We start from the raw sequence: 16,242 nt of genomic DNA, 5'->3' as shown, positions 1-16,242 counted from the left end.
CCACGTCCGAAGGATGTGGGGCTAGTAAGCAGCGGCGCTCGCTGTGCTCCGAATCCGATAGAAGGTGGTCGATCGTGCCTTCGCTCAATCAGCCTCGTCATATAACTGGGTACCTTACCACTGATGTTCTAGCTGAATGGGAAGAGAAAAAAGCACAACATTGATAGGTATCGTATGAAACTACCGTAGATACACAATCTCCGGTCGCCGACACCCTCATAAGCTTGTCACTCAGACAGTTTAAACCATCGCAACCGATCTGCAGAATACATCTGATAAATGATATCGCATGCTCAATCATCCCCAGGCAGCCAGCCACGTGTGAAACAAAAATGAAAGTAATCACCTCATAGTACAAAATATTAATGAAGTCAATCTTCACCATCGGTATCCTCCAAATATCTGAAAAACTCAATTAGTTGTGTAAAAGCCTACACGTCCTTCCACTCCGCCCTTCCGAGGCGAATAATGTCCGCCTGCTCTAAAATCCAGTACTTGGACGGCGCCTTGCCCTGCTCGGCCTGCACCGCTGCGGCGACAGCCGCCCTGGCGATGACATCGGCATCCTGCGCCATGAAGTCCTTGGCCGCCGTGGAGACTCTGCCCAGCCCGCTGAAGAAGCCCTGCAGCAGCCCCTCTGCAGCGCGGCTCTCCTCCCGCTGGCCCATGATCAGGCCGGGCCTGACGATGACGGCCTGATCGAAGTCAAGCTCCTTGATGGTGTCCTCGACCCCGATCTTCATTTGCGAGTAGGGCGCGCGCGCGGCCAGCATGCCGCGGGTGCCGGCCGAGGAGATGAAGACAAAGGTCTTGGCGCCCGCCTTCTTGGCGGCCCTTGCGATCTCCACGTTGAGGTCGTGGTCGATCTTGCGCTGGTTCTCGAGGCCGCCCGCCGCGGCCCGCGTGGTACCGACGGCCGAGTACACCGTCGTCGCGGGCGGCTGAAGCGCCGCCAGCTTGGCTGCCCACTGCTCGGTTGAGGGCTCGACCGTCGCGCGGAGCTTGGCGCCCTCGGCCTTGGGCTGCCGACGCGAGACGGTGTGCACGGTGCCCGAGGTGCCTTTGGCTGCCAGAAGCGTGCTCAGGATGTTGGAGCCGACCAGGCCGGTGCAACCAAAGACTGCTGCAACTGAGGATGCCGACGCCATTGATCTCCCGGTGTTTGTGGTTACGGGTTGTGTGGCTCTCTCTATTCCTCCCCTTATGTCAAGTTGCAATCAATTTTACGTCTCAGCCAACGACCGATCAAGTAAATACCAAGCTTTCAGTAAGTAGTTATTACAACAAGATTGAAGATCCGGTATCTGTCTCGCAAGAATTCGTTATTACGTAGGCCTGTGGACGTGGTTGCCAGGATGACGCGAAATAAGTTTCCGTCCAAGCCGTCACATATTCAGATCCAATCCAATCTAGCTGGGTCTTTGGTCTCGGGACCCGCTAAAAGTCTCGGAGGCGAAAGTACCGGTAAGGTTGGTACCTAAAGTATCGTCTATGGTATTACATCGTGGTTGTACCTGGAATACCTGGCTTTATGGGTTGCTTCACCGCGAGACAGAGTGCCATTTACCAGACAGGCAACTTTAGAATTCTGCATCTGCCGAAAGAGTGACCAAGAAACTGACTGATTTGATTTGCTTGCTTACTCGGTACCTTATATCTAGTACGGCAGCATTCGGGCAAGGTTCCCGTGGCGGGATTTGGAGAAGGACCCTTGCTAAGTCGCGAAAGGTGGATCCATCTGAACCTAAGGAAACGTCACTGTCCTGCGGCCTGGAGCTATCACAGCCTTTTGACAAACTTCCAAAAAAGACCACCGCGTGACAATAGATCAAACAACCGATCATATTAGTACAAATACAAACAAAGTCGCCTCTAAACTTCTGGAAACTCAGATTCCGTTTAGTTCGAGGAGCACGACTCAACCATCATGTCGACTCAATACGAAGGTATGTCCACCTATATTTGCCGCGGGGTACGAGCAAAACGCAGCAAAACGTAAAGCAAGCAACCCCTACGTAGGATGAAGATGAAGATTCTAAAACAACGGATCAATGTCAACCCGACTGCCCAATAGTCGAGCACAACATCAAGCCGAACGAGGCGCCCCGGCGCCGGCGGCAGCCCGACATGTCCACCTTCACCGCACACATGCACCAGATCAGGCCCGACGAAGGCGCGACAAGCTCTCACAACAACCCGCATGCAATGCCGACCCCCAACGACCTCTCCACCAGCTTCCGCCTCGTGCAGGATCAGCTTGGCACGCTAGCCTCCTCGGCGCCGAGCTCCGACAACCTAGACTTCCTGCGCGGGCTGATGGAGCTGCTCGACGTGGACATTGCGAACCCGCCTTACGAGGAGGAGGGCGTCACGCAGCAGTTCCTAGATGGCCTCGACAGAGTCCCGAGGAAGCAGCTCAAAAAGACGGATTCGTGCGCCATCTGTGCCGAGCCACACCTTGATGATCCTTACTGCCTTGTCGTTGAGCTGCCTTGCCATGCCTCGCATAGATTCGACCTGGAGTGCGTGTCGCCATGGTTGCTGACCAAAGGAACGTGCCCGATGTGCAGGAAGAATCTGACCAAAAAGAAGGCACCGGAACCGAAGGATGAGGAAGAAGGAGAGGATTATGATGACTTCTATGGCTAGTCGTCAGGTCGAATATCCTTTTGACCCATTTGGCGCTGGTTTTTCAACTATGACATACCCACTTATTACTCTCCTGCAAGACCAGTTGCTGTTTGACACAAGTTATACATACAATCACCTGCTTTTAATGCAGGTATATGCTAGGTCTATGATATGCCGCCGTGCCCGACCGACGTGCGCTCCAGGTATGGCCCATGGCTGCTCATGCCTCATTTAAAATTTGAAGATTCCCTGTGTTGGCAAGCCCCAGAATCACTTGCGGCCTCCTCCTCCGCTAGCCTTTTGTTTCTGCTGGCCAGATGTATTGTTCTCCTGCGGCTTGGTTGCTGAGATGTCCTTGTTTGCTGGGCTGGCATCAAGAGACTCTCCCCCGGCCTTCTTCTCGGTTTCGGGGCGTGTTTTGTTCGGGTTGAAGGCGGCATCCGTCTTGGCCGCCTCATTGTCCCCGCCCTCGCTCTTGGAATACTCCTGTGCGCGCGGCTTCAGGGACTCGCGGTCTTGATCGTCCTTGTACGGCATGCGTGCGATGCCCGCGCCGTGAAACTGGCGCGTCGAGCTGCGGATGACATTGGCGGCACCCTTAGTAACGAGGCGGACTGGTGCTTGTCGAAAAGCTGACATTGTGGCCGAGTTGATTGATTTTGGAGCAAGATTGGATGATTGATCAAGGTAAAAGAGATCTGGGCCTCATATAAGCTCAGTATTTCCGTCTGTATTGTGTAGGATTTGGTGCTTTAGGATGATTGTGTACTGTCTGCTGTGCTTGGAGAAGCATCGCAAGCCCAGACCTTTTGGATAGGCAACTGACGTCATGATTACTGCTCTGCAACGCGCAAATACGTAGTCTATTTGTTAATGATCCGGTTACCTCACTACGTAGGTAGGTAGGTATCTGGTTAGACGCGGAAATGGATGCACCCTTGTCCCCGCTCGGCACTGCTCTAATAGAGCCTTGAATAATTTCCATACATACCTACCTAGGTAGGTTAGGTAGGTGTCTTACCTAGACGGTGAGCGGGATTTTTCACCTGCTCATGTGCTGGAGGTGTCATGAAGTTATCACATTATTTCAATTCTGCTGCATGTCCGGTATTCCGCAGGTACAGCTTCAGTATTTTTACCGAGTGGGCAGGCTACCAGCCAGCCTGGGAAATTCCAATTGAGATTGGATGCAAGCTACTCATTTCTTTACGTATTAGCAGGCCCCAGCCCGGTTCTGTAGAAAGTATCACAACCCCTGAAGTGGATTGGAATAAAGTCAGCAGTGATTGAGCGGCAAGGCCATTTATTGGCAGCTACGAAGTAGTTCGCCTCACCACACCACCATTTTCTGCTGGATTTTGATCCTATTGGATCCCAATGGGTTAATCTAGCCTAGGCGGTTGGTTATAAACCCCACAAGTTACGGAAATGTTCGAGAAAAAATCGCGACCCCATACCACGCGACTCTATTCCCGACCCGACCAACAGCTAGCTTGCCTGGCTGTACGGAGTAGGTCGTCAAAAATCGGCTCCCCCGGAGATTATTTCGGGTACCGAGAAAGACGAAACAAGATGCCAGTCAGCATTATGTTTGGGTGTATCTCTCTCGTGACGCATGGAAACCTTCTGGAAAATGATGATCGGCCATTTTAAAGGAGGTTGCAATCCGTTCTTGACTTTCCGTCAAACCGTGTCACTTGTCGCGAATCCCTCCTTCGGAACGTGGATTCTACCGCTCAATCCTTGTAACGTTTTCGGTCCCGTATGGTGATGCCAAATTTCTTTTGGCCGTTTTTTTTTTTCCTGTCACTTGTGATCGTCCATCCAGCTCATGATAACGGAAACCATGTTACTTTTTGTCCACGGTTATAAATCCCTAACGCGTCCAAATATGAGGCCGCTCAGGGGGAAAAAACTCCCCTCCAACAGTTGAAGTTTGTACCCCTACTACGGTATCCGGTACGGTACTACGTACGTTTCCACTTTGTTCACTACGAAGTACACATGACCCCCTGAATGAATATGAATGGAGCACTTTGGGCAAGAATTTGGGCGAATTGTAGGTGTGTATTCAAGAAATAAATGGAGCAAAAAACAAGGGAAGTACATTATGGGGCCTCATCGATAAAGTAAGTGTAAGTACAGGGTAAGTTAAAGTACCCCCCATGTTCTGCCCCGTCCATATTCATTCAGGGGGTCATGTGTATGTACATAGTACCAGATCCTGGGATCATGGTAATTGTTGACCAGGACCATTCTCGCGGACCGATATTCTTCTCGTATGTCTGGTTCGCGGCGCGCGGGTTTAGGTTACAATATAATATGCGGCAGTGCAATCAAGCAATCAAGCAATCAAACCCCCCATCGTGCATACTTTGTGCTCACATTAACCTGCCCGTCTGTTGTTCCTGCGCCCGCTGTCGCGCGACTGGCACATGGGATGCAAGGGTATTGATTGATAACGCTTACCTATAGTGATAGATCCTGATGTTGTCAATATTACCTAGGTTCTCTAGTTTCTCTAACAATTATTACCGGCAGTCTTCTGGATTGATCTGTATAGGATCTAGACTAGTTATAGTTCAAGCTCTAGCTAGTACAAACCCTCACAATTCCATACAGAAATCCCCCCTTCTGAATCGCAAGACTTCATGCACACCTTGCCCACCCAACTGATGGCACAAAAAGCGTTCACTGGGGTTCTAGACCCCAGCAAGCCAGAGTTACCTTATTAGCATCTTTTGGGTATTCATACGGAGTACTTCGTAATTACATCTCAACACAGCCCGAAGTACCCAAGGTACCTGGCCTCATTCGCTCATAAGGGTTACTATACACGGCAAGTGTGATGCAGGCTAGGACACGTTTGCGGAGGCTAGAAATTTGTGCTGACATACATTTTCTCTCTCTCTCTCTCTCTCTCTCTCTCTCTCTCTCTCTCTCTCTCTCTCTCTCTCTCTCTCTCTCTCTCTCTCTCTCTCTCTCTCTCTCTCTCTCTCTCTCTCTCTCTCTCTCTCTCTCTCTATCTATCTCTTTCTCTCTCTTTTTTTCCCCCTCCTCGTCTTCAGATGTGGGCTAGCCCTTGATTGGGGGGGTGGGGGGGGGGGTTACCCTCTTTGACACTCACCAGCTTGACCGGCCAAGAAAAATAGATTCGGAGTGTAATCGGCAGCACGGAAGCTTATACCTAAAAGCTAAGGCAGGCAGGTAGATGCCGAACCTAGGCAAAAGCTAGGGGAGTCGGGCGCTGTCGTTGTGGTGTGATGCGATGTCGACGTGCAAGGATATGATGGGATAAACAAAAATTAAAAAAAAAAGAAAGAATGATCAGGTCGGGCAAACCGAAGCTTCTGGACAGTAGAAACACGGTTTGCTGTCCGTGCTGTGTGTGCAAACAAAACATATTATTTACGGCAACATCATGTCCCTTTTTATTTCCAGGTTTTTTCTTCTTTTTTTCGCGACAGCCGCAATTAGAAAGAGCAAAGGAATATCATCTCCGGCATTGCTACTGCAACGTCCCAAATACGGTACTCATACGCAATGTAGATCTGAAACTGAGGTCGATTTGCGGTCTGGCGGAATGTCAGCTTTTGGATTATGAGCATCCGAGATCCCCACCTGCAATCCTGGCCAGTTGCATTGTAAGAGGGTGTTGAGGCTATGCGGCATCTCCGAACAAGCAGACGGTAAGACTGCGAAGGGCGGTTTTTTTTCTCTGTCTCTCTCTCTCTCTTTATCTTTGCACTTCTCTTTACTTCTCGCCATTGTTTACGGTGATTACCACCTTGCTTTATGCGGACAGTACATTTGGCGAGCTGTAGGGAACTGTCCTGTTAGTTGGCTTCTGTAGCAGCGGCTATGGTACTGCGTTTGGGGCTATGCACAGCAGTAAAAAGAAAACGAGAGGAGAAAAAAACAAGATAAGGACCCCTTGTCGTTCGTTATTGCTCCGTAGGCCGCCATCATCGCTGGAAGTATATTCAGTTAGATGGCGCGATGCACACATAACAATTCATTAGTAGGCAAGGGATTAAAATAAGAATAAAAAAATATCGAGAAAACCCTATAAACCACTAAGGAAAGGTGCTCTAATCTAAAGTTTGACGTCGGCATCTAGAATAGTGCCATCAATGAACGCCCAAGAGACAATCCATACCTTGGGTTCCTGGGTTGATTAGGGCGGACAGACAAGACCTGATCTGACCTGACCAGAGGCGAAGCAGGTCTGGATCACAGGCCCCACCACAATCATTGAATGGCGCCAAAGTGGGAGGGGCGTTTCGCAATCAGTCATGACTTGGGCGACTGACACCGCACGTGCCCATGTCTGTTTGTCTGTTCGTCAGCCAGTCATGGCGGGTTGACTGTCGGGGCTGGGGTATAGAATGGAGGGACAGCCAGCTGTAGCAGCTGAGGGAAAAAAAATTAGGATAAAGCCGGAGAAGAAAAGAAAATCTAAAAGGGGTGAAAAAAGAGAAGAAAATGTAAAGAAAAAGATACGGAGTACGTCGCTTCCAGCCGAGCTTCTTTTTAGACAGGCGACAGTCTGCAACTGTAAATTCCAGGAGCATAGTACGCAGCACAGGTATTGATTCCAAAAGTTGCCACTGCCAATTTGAGCCCCATCAGCCGTTGCATAATTATTTAGAGGTTGCATTGAGAACCCTTACCTCACTCCGTTACAGTAGAGGGAGCCCTGAAAAGTATGCACTGGAGCGATCCCTTTGTTTGAACCCCTCACCCCTGCCTCCACTATAACACGTAGAAAGAACAAAAAGCCATGAGGGAAACCCACCTGCCTACCCGTACGCTTGCTAGTGAATTTCCAGGACCCATAATCCCCATCCAATCCACCGTACCATACACACCTTATCTAACTCCAACCTATTTGCTGACGGTCTACCTAGGTACCTTACCGTACTTACCTGAAATTGGCGTCCTACTTCACCACCTGGACTTTTTCGTGATTAACGACACAGCTGCCAGTCGTCTGTTCCACGCGTAAAGTAAAGGGTGCCAAATATACCGAAACGACCAATCTGTCCACCTACATGCCTAATTTGGGGCACTTACCGCACTTGTCTGCCTGTCTAGCTGCATTGTTCACCTTAAGTTTGTCTTACCCCTCGCTGTATTTTGTTTGTTGGTCGCCACTTGCCATCCATTCCTCCTAGTCCCGCCCGACGTACAGCCCGGCCATTCGCCAACCGACATTGTTTTTTTCTTGTGAGATCCGAAGCCGGCAGGTAAAGCACGAGACAATTACCTGCACGTTTTCCTTCGTTCACACCCAAGCCCGGCAGTTACCCAGGTAGATTTGGTACGTACCCTTCCTTCTCCTGACCAATCTACCCATCTATCTATGCCCATCCCAGAGTACAACCATCTGGTACCTCATTTGAGGCAAGGTATCGACCCTAGCGAACGGAACGCACGCTGGACTCATGCGCCGCCCTGCACCCGCCCCGGCACCTGAACGTGAACGTGAACCTGGACTTGGACCGTATCACCCGCATCGGCCTGTGCTGTCCGAACTACAATCAAACCCTGCCAAAATCTTGACATTCCCCCCCCCCCCCCCCCCTCTGTCTTGAGGGAAACGCTGCCCATCGCCACACCACCTATGCTTCAACGATCTGCCTAGGCGACACCAATTGACTTTTATTGATTCTCAGCAGAAGCTCTACTGCTTCGATTCGCTCCTGATTTTCGAACTTCCGCATCGCCGCTTCGTTACACTCCTACCTTCGCCGACACGCTCTGCTCCATTGTGCACAAGCTGTGCATCGCGATACCAGAACAGCGGTGCTATTGCCTAACCAGGTTGTAGCTGTAGGAAAAAGAGGCTGATTGTCAAGAGTAGAAGCAGAGACCCTTCGGCCGACCCGAAGCCTTCACCACCCCGACCACAGCCCGGTTCTTGGTCTTGTCGTTCTGACATTGACACCACCCTCTTTCTGTGCGCTGGCTTGGTTTGGTCTGGAAAACTGGTTTCTTGGACCAACTGGCGAAAGACGACACTGGGGACGATTCGGACAAAGAGAGGATGCTTCTGTGGAATCTCTATAACTGAACTGTGGTTTCAGCTACCTATACCCCGCTGGCTATCTACCTACGGTCTCTTTCCCCTGGCGTGGTCTCTTGCATAGGCCAGCTATATAGGTCACAGTCCCCGTTACGATGGGCAATAGCCAGGGCAAGCCCATCGAGTTTGGCGATGAAGGTAAACTCCTCATCAACACTTCAAGAAGGTACTGTCAGGCATGTGACACTCATCCTAACCCGTATGGTGTCTTGTCACTTAGTGAATCTAAACCACTTCCGCCTACTGCGAGTCGTCGGCCGGGGCGCCTTTGGCAAGGTTCGAATTGTTGAGAGAAAAGACACAAATTTGTCCTTCGCTCTGAAGTATATCAGGAAAGATGAAGGTCAGTCATGAGCGCCCACGATACGAGACTACGGTCTTATCTTATTCAAATCTCTGCGAGGAGGGAAGCGAGAATAAAAACTGATGAGGGAATCTTATGCGTGCGACGAATAGTTGTTCGGTCTGAAAGCGTTCGAAATATCATCCGAGAGAGGCGAATGTTGGAGCATGTCAACCACCCGTTTATCTGCAATTTACGATACAGCTTCCAGGATATCGAGTACATGTATGGACTTCTGAGGCACCATCTGTGATGCTTGCCGCCAAAAAAACAGACACCTTATTTTTCACTTGCGACAAAGAATAGTTCGGCTAACCTGCCGACTTTCACTCAATAGGTACTTAGTTGTGGACTTGATGACAGGCGGCGATTTGAGATTCCACATTTCGCGGAAGACTTTCACAGAAGAGGCTGTGAGGTTCTGGATCGCCGAGTTGGGTTGTGCGCTGAGGTACATACACGGTCAAAAAATCATCCACCGAGATGTAAAACCTGATAATGTCTTGTTGGACGGCGAGGGACATGTTCACTTGACGGACTTTGTAAGTCTCAGATCTTGGCTGCTGATCTGAAGCCCCGGACAAACTTGTATTACAGCTGCTTACCAAGTCATACGTTTACAGAACGTTGCGTCAGACATAATACCCGGAAAAGTCTTGACGAGCAAGTCTGGGACTCTAGCCTACCTTGCCCCTGAGGTTTATGCAGGACGTGGGTATGATGTGAGGGCTGATTGGTGGTCGTTGGGGGTACTTTTCTACGAGTGCATCTACAATAAGGTAAGTTGGACTCTTTGATGGGTGGAATCTGGGCATGCGTCCTGGTAGACGGACAAAAGTTCACCGTCCTCTAACCTGACCATCCAACAGAGGCCTTTCGAGGGTGGCTCAGAGTCATCGCTCAGCCAGGTCATTCAAGCTGCAAACCCAAAGTACCCGATTACATCACCTCCAGTATCCCTGCTCTGCTTATACGCCATTAAGGATGCACTACAGCCAAACCCTGATAAGCGAATGGGCGCAACATGGGAAAGTTTCACCCGGCACGACTTCTTCTCATGCATTGACTTTGAGGCTCTGGAGCGGAAGCAAATCGAGCCCATTTTCATTCCGTCTTCCGATAAGACCAACTTCGATGCAACGTACGACCTTGAGGAGCTGCTTCTAGAGGAGGCTCCCCTGGAAGCTAGAGCCCGGAGGCAAAAGCCTCGAGAGCGATTAAAGGACGACGCGACCGAGAAGGAGATCCGCGAAGACGAGCTCTATCGCATGATTGACAGGGACTTTAGGCCCTTTGACTACACACTAGCCGCGTACAAGAAGTGAGTAGGTCCAGGGATATGCGTGTCTTGTGGTGATGCTAACCAATCACGATCCTAAAGAATCACTGGCCAGATAGACGACCAGCAAGGCGAGCAACAAGATCCCAGCAGCAGCAGCAACCGTCAAGGCTCAAATCTGCAACCAGGGCCGCCACAAGCCCTTACTACCGATGAGGCTACCCAAATGGTCAACCCTGGCCACCCAGCACAAGCTGGAACCCAGGGAAACCCAGTCGCACGTCAGGTGTCTTCATCGTCGCATAAGTCGCACCGTAGCGGTCATGATAGTAGTGCAGGCTCTCATCCCGGATCGCGCAAGCAACCACCAGGAAGGCTGCCGCCGCTCATGCCGTATCCGACTTCATACACCAATTCTCAAGGAAGCGGTGCTGGCATTCATCGCACGGGACGCCAGGGCACCGCAGCTATGGTCGGAAGCCCAACTGGTGGTGTTCAGGTGACGTTAGACGGAGCTGGTTCTTGGTCCGACCTGGCTCGGCAGGACGCTACCCTCCCGGCGGACGCCAACGCTTCAAACGAGGGTGGTAAAGATAGTGGCTCGTCAGGAGGAGTGTTTGGATTCCTTAGTCGGAAAAAGGGCCGAAGCCATAGCCCGAAACCCAAGGAGAGAGGCGTGCTCGGGAAGGAAGGTGCTAGGCAGGTCATTGGATGATTAAACGGACAAACTCTCGAAATCAATCATCAATTTTTTTTCGGAATATGGACGACGCGAACGCAACCCTTATAACGAATTTCGAGCCAGTCGCATCGTCGCCTCGTCGCCGACAGCGTTTGTGACTCGGGAGGGAACCCGATGCTATCAGCTCGGCACTTATCCAAACGGCTAAGTTGTGGAGGGTTAGAGTTTACTTGGGTTGGTCTTTCGACACGAGGTCCAGACACCTTTTCTATTTCAATTTTCGATACCCACCAGCAGGCCCCTTGGGACTACTTTGTCAACCATAAAACTCTACAAATTTGACGCGATATATATAGAGAGCGAGGTTGGCCAAGGCTGCTGTTCTATTTTTCTTGGAATCTTGTTGCCATCTACCCACAGTATGAATCAAATCGCCTCCTTTTTCTAAACATCTCCAGAGCACACCTAGTATCTCTAGTCACTGCTTTGCACGTCTGGACTGTGATGAGCAACGAGGGACTCTCTGATTGGCGGTGGCGTCACAAATGGCATAGCGGTGCGCATGTATGTCATGGCGTTTGTTAGCCCCTACTTTGTATTCGTCGCGTTGTGCATTCATTCAGCGAACAAGCTGATCAGTAATGTGATACATGTGGAAGTTCACAGCTGGAGAGCGGATCTCACCCGTTTACATGAACAGATAATACTCTCAGCGTGGGTTCCCACGGCGCAGGGCAGACATGGCAATCCTCAAGACCGGAGACAGTCAGTCTTATGTGGCCATACGCCTATGGAAGGGAAACATTGTTCCCAAGAACACCTGAAACATCGAGTATCAGCGCTTCAGAGGGGGTGCGAAGGATTGAATAAGGTCTGGGGATCTGTCATGATTAACCCATAATTGTATTCGAAAGGGAAACGTCCGTTACATGTTCCTTGGAAGAACCTATTTGTGTAAAGATTGACTAGTACACCGAGAGAACCAAGTGGAGAACCTGTGGCAGGCTTCGAAATCTCTCTTTCCAAATCACACCCGAGCCAAAATGACCCAGATGCGGATGGTGAAATGGCAAAAGTCCCAACCAAACACACCAACGCAAATAAAAAAGACGAACAGAAAGTAGGAATAAAGTCAGGTTTCCTCAGACGATACATAAAACAAAAGATGAAAACCACCAATCCTTCAGTCTGTGCTCCTGACGGACCGATTAGTACGGCCATGGTTTTCCTTCCAATAACACCAGCCCACTGAACTCCATTTAATCGCAATATCCCAGGCATGATTCTTGATGAACCAAATCCCACCATGGCCAGGGAATTCGAAGCATCACATCGTAAGCAATAGCGCCCCAATAAATCGTAAATGGAACTAATCGTCCTCAGTGCTTGCGAACAGCGAGACTAGCTCGACGTCGCCGCACCTGAATTTTGGGGGCATCCCTCCGTATTCTTGCCCAGGTACTTCTTCATGGCGCTCTGGAAGTCATTCTGGTCCACCACAGCACCATAGCCAGAGCATTTAGCCTTCTTTTGAAGCTCGGAGCAAAGGCCGTCAAGATCGAAGTCGCCGTTCTGCACCTTGGGGCAGTTTTGCAGTTGTTCCCTATGGCAAAAATGTCAGCACTTGGGTTATACTCAAACCTTGATCGGTTGAGACATGTAAGTATCACATACCAAATCTTGTTGCAAGTCAAGAGCTCTCCCTTGACGTCGACCGCATCATCCTCCTTGGCGGCGTCGATTTGAGCAATCAGGTCCTTCTTGGGAGCTACCGGGCTAGGTGCCACATTAAACGGAGTAATAAAATCCATGTCCCATGCGTCGTTAAAGAAGTCACCGCCGAGACCACCGTTGCTGACGATGTTCTGCTGGGGCTCTCTGTAGTCGCCGAAAAGTTGGGGGTCAAACTGGAAGTTGTTTGCCTGGGAAAGCCAGTCGATGTCGTTCAGATTTGTGCTCGAGAAGTGGTCTAAACCTTGGCCACCGAGTCCTTGATCATTTGCCTGCAAAGTCGAGTTCTCCTCCCCTATTGTTGTCAGTGTGTCTATCGGCTTGAAACCCATGGGAGATTGTGTGAATGGCTCTGGCGATGTGCCGCACGAAGAGCTTGGGCCGGGATGAGAGCCCGTAGATGCTGAAGGAGAGCTAGTGTTCGAGAGCCCGGGACCGCTCTGAGAGTCCATGCTGCTCCTCGATGCTTTGGCAACATTTGTGTTGGTCAGAGGAGGGCTGAAGATGCCCGAGAATTTAGCGATGTCATCCTTGGTCTGACTATCTAAGCCGACCGAGTATGACGATGATGGCGTTGCCTTGTCCTTGCTGCTGTCGTCAGGGCTACCTTGTTGGCTAGGGCTACTGGTGAAGGAAGGCGTCTGCGACATGCCCCTGGCCGAGGGCGTACCGCCAGCCCCGTTGGACACAGGAGGGCCAGGCAAAGCTCCAAACTTAGGAAATTCGAAATGAAAGTTGACGTCGGGAAGGTTATGAACCATGGGGGTTCCAAAAGTTTGTTGTCTTTGCTGCGGGCGGCTGTTGGTCTGCAGAGACAGCCGCTTCTTGTACTCCTTCAGCTCGGTGCTCAGGCGCGCAACCTCGGCCTTCAGGCTGCTGTTTTCGTCATTGGCAGCCTTGGAGATTTCCTCGAGCTCCTCAACCTTGAGTTCCAAGTCTTTCACATGCTTTTCCTTGCGTTCCCTGAACGCGCGCTGGGCTGCCCTGTTTTGCGCCTTGCGCTTCTAGAAACATGAAGAAATCGTCAGTATTTGTTCGGCTCGACTTGTCATATCGTGAAGGCAAAAGGGCTCAAATATCTAGTAGTTTGGGGTTACTGACCGAGGTCGGCTCGGAGGTAAGCGGCTTTCTGCCGGGCTTCTTTGGCACCTTCTCACCACCTTCGCGACGCTTCGGGTCTTTCTCCGTGTCGTCGTCGTCATCCTGTGGGTGGCTTCGTTTCTCGGGAGTGTCTGTTCCATCAGAGTTTGAACCAATCGATTCTGTCCTTCTGTTTGTGCCAGGCAGGTCACCAATCATCTTGGCGGTATTGGTGCTGTTGTCGAAGAGCGAGTCGAACGACGTATCTGCGCCGTCGAAAGAGAAGTCGTAATCGAGAAAGGGGCTCTCTTGAATCGTTTGCCGGTCCGAGTCGACAGGTGGAGACTGGGTGAACGAATTCGGCGACATGGTCAGCCCCGTGTTGGGCGACGCGTTGGCGCGATTGGCGTTGAGTGCAGCGAAGAGCAGACTCTGTTGCTGCGGGGTCAACATGAAGTTGTGAACCGAACCGCTCTGTGACGAAGCCATCGTGCTGTTTCGGTATTTGGCGACAACCAAATGGTTTGAGTGTTGTTTCCCGTGCGTGCAATTTCACGCCCGTCTCGAATTGAACGACCGGTTCCAACTGGGTGACAATACTGAGGGATTGCCAGACGAAAAAAAAAATGATGTCGGAAGCAGGATATTGGGTTGGAGAGGGTGGAAAGCGGAGATAAATGACGACCCGATTTCAGGGGCAGGGGTCGCAACGAGTCGCAGGGAGGGAAAGCAAAAGAATAAAATAAAAGAAATAGGAGGATAAAAAAAAAGGAGCCCTAGGCTGAAGCCGCCGATTTCTTGCAGAATGTTTTACTCGTGCAGTCTCGGCCGGGGAACACTAAGTTCGAATTGAGAAGATTGAGGTGGTATGGTAGAAAATTTAGATAGTGGGCAGGTGGTAGATAGGTAAGGTAGGTAGGCGAGACAAGAAACAAAGAAAAGCAAAGCCCGAACAAAGTACAGTACTTCCCCGCCTACCGACGGTCAGGTCAGAGGAGAGCGATGGATGGATTGTCAACTGGAAGGAATGGAACCAAAAGGCCAAACAAAACAGGGGGACGCCAGTGATGGCTTACACAGTGTCCGCACCCTCAATGGCCCAGGTGAGGAGGGAGTCGGAAGTAAGCAGCAGCAAATCTGATGCGGGAGTTGGGAAGGCGTGGTATGGTGAACAGAGGCAAGTGAACCTCGCAGGCTGTAACCATCAAACATCAAGCAAGGGTCGGTCGGCAGTGAAGTGGAGGCTCTGAATGATTTGCCACCCGCTACACCGGAGAGGAAAGCCGCTGTTAGGGATCAGGAGAACAAGACGCTGAACTGTATTGTATTGTATGGTTGCAGTACAGTACGTAGTTGAGGATCTTGTCTTACTTGTGTGGTGTATGGTATGGTACCGTACTACTACTCATGGGTTCACTCAGAGTGAAGATAAGGTACATGCGAATTCAACTCAATTGGGAATACGGTGCATGTAGCCCTCCCTGTTCAAATGTTCGTTCCATGTACGGTACCTCGTCGAGGTGATGGTGGGGTATGGAATCGGATAGCTTTCAATTTGTCAGCACTGATTCTGGTGGCGCCTTGCAGCTCGGTCGTTGCAGGCAGCGGCGGATCAGGTCTCGAGCAAATAACACGGATACACGCTTGCCCTCTCCGCAGAAGCTATAACAAACAGGCTAAGTGTCTCCTGGCAGGGCGAATGATCCCGCTTTGCCATCATTGCTCCACCATCAACAGGCAGGCCAGTATCACTCACTTCACGTACCTAGGTACCTACCTTCCTACCTACTTGCATGCCCGCCTACCTAAGGTACCTACAGCTGTCAACTTCACAGTAGCTAAGGGTATCCCGGCTTTGCCAGGTAGTAAACTGATCTTTTTTTTTTCTTTTTTCTTTTTAATTATCCGTGTACTGAAAGTACAGCCGGATAGGATTTGTACGAATGCTGGGCATGTGAAGTGACTCATAGCATGCAGCATTGAACCATTGCCTACCCAATCTCGGTTGGTTGGCGCAAGGTTGGTCCCCCTTCAGAAACTGGCTCCGGGCAGATAGGCCCCGCCCCGTCCACCTCGACGGGCAGACATTCGTCCGTTCGGTGGTGAGTTCCCCTAAATCTGCTACCACCGACATCAGGGTCTCGCCACCCCCATACTACTAGTACGGTAGTAGGTAAGCCCAGTGATCTCTATCGGTACATCAAGGCATGTTTGCTTGGCCTGCCACCTACCTTACCTGCGACCAATAATTAGCCTACTCGCTCAACAGCCGAAATTCCCCCTGTCCACTTTTTTCCCTTATCGGAGGCGACCTGCAAGTCATACTGTATGTAGATTCCCTTGTTGATACGGTACGGTACAACAGAGCCACTAAAACTTGAAACTGCACCAGGACTAATTTCAATTGC

General features: G+C 50.7%; 6 protein-coding genes across 6 annotated transcripts; 2 read left to right on the top strand and 4 right to left on the bottom strand.

The window, feature by feature from the left end:
- Positions 1-240: 240 nt before the first annotated feature.
- On the bottom strand, positions 241-1,148 carry MGG_14854 (fmp52-2; the record flags this gene model as incomplete). Its single annotated transcript, XM_003716994.1, has 2 exons — positions 241-259; positions 436-1,148. The coding sequence occupies 2 exons, from the start codon at positions 1,146-1,148 to the stop codon at positions 241-243; spliced, it is 732 nt and encodes a 243-aa protein (XP_003717042.1).
- Positions 1,149-1,738: 590 nt separating this feature from the next.
- MGG_12816 (uncharacterized protein) lies at positions 1,739-3,512 on the top strand. The gene is made up of 2 exons (XM_003716993.1): positions 1,739-1,946; positions 2,075-3,512. Exons 1-2 carry the CDS (start codon positions 1,928-1,930, stop codon positions 2,647-2,649), a joined length of 594 nt encoding a protein of 197 aa, XP_003717041.1. The 5' UTR covers positions 1,739-1,927; the 3' UTR covers positions 2,650-3,512.
- A 4,564-nt stretch (positions 3,513-8,076) lies between these two features.
- On the bottom strand, positions 8,077-8,244 carry MGG_17177 (uncharacterized protein; the record flags this gene model as incomplete). The annotated part of the gene is made up of 1 exon (XM_003716992.1): positions 8,077-8,244. One exon carries the CDS (start codon positions 8,242-8,244, stop codon positions 8,077-8,079), a length of 168 nt encoding a protein of 55 aa, XP_003717040.1.
- On the top strand, positions 8,201-11,446 carry MGG_06514 (AGC/YANK protein kinase). Its single transcript, XM_003716991.1, has 7 exons — positions 8,201-8,857; positions 8,940-9,062; positions 9,176-9,287; positions 9,400-9,604; positions 9,686-9,841; positions 9,932-10,383; positions 10,444-11,446. The coding sequence occupies exons 1-7, from the start codon at positions 8,815-8,817 to the stop codon at positions 11,054-11,056; spliced, it is 1,704 nt and encodes a 567-aa protein (XP_003717039.1). The 5' UTR covers positions 8,201-8,814; the 3' UTR covers positions 11,057-11,446.
- Positions 11,447-11,871: 425 nt separating this feature from the next.
- MGG_12814 (uncharacterized protein) lies at positions 11,872-15,221 on the bottom strand. The gene is made up of 3 exons (XM_003716990.1): positions 13,856-15,221; positions 12,698-13,758; positions 11,872-12,626 (listed from the first exon to the last, which is right to left on the bottom strand). Exons 1-3 carry the CDS (start codon positions 14,321-14,323, stop codon positions 12,425-12,427), a joined length of 1,731 nt encoding a protein of 576 aa, XP_003717038.1. The 5' UTR covers positions 14,324-15,221; the 3' UTR covers positions 11,872-12,424.
- A 163-nt stretch (positions 15,222-15,384) lies between these two features.
- MGG_17176 (uncharacterized protein) lies at positions 15,385-15,990 on the bottom strand (the record flags this gene model as incomplete). The annotated part of the gene is made up of 2 exons (XM_003716989.1): positions 15,385-15,496; positions 15,830-15,990. Coding segments are annotated over 2 exons (273 nt in total), but the record flags the coding sequence as incomplete, so codon positions are not given.
- Between the last annotated feature and the right edge of the window lie 252 nt (positions 15,991-16,242).

The sequence above is a fragment of the Pyricularia oryzae genome, chromosome 4 (genome assembly GCF_000002495.2).
Source record: "Pyricularia oryzae 70-15 chromosome 4, whole genome shotgun sequence".
Classification (NCBI taxonomy): domain Eukaryota; kingdom Fungi; phylum Ascomycota; class Sordariomycetes; order Magnaporthales; family Pyriculariaceae; genus Pyricularia; species Pyricularia oryzae.
The sequence above is the reverse complement of the archived record's forward strand: the minus strand, read 5'-3'. Positions and strand labels throughout refer to the sequence as shown.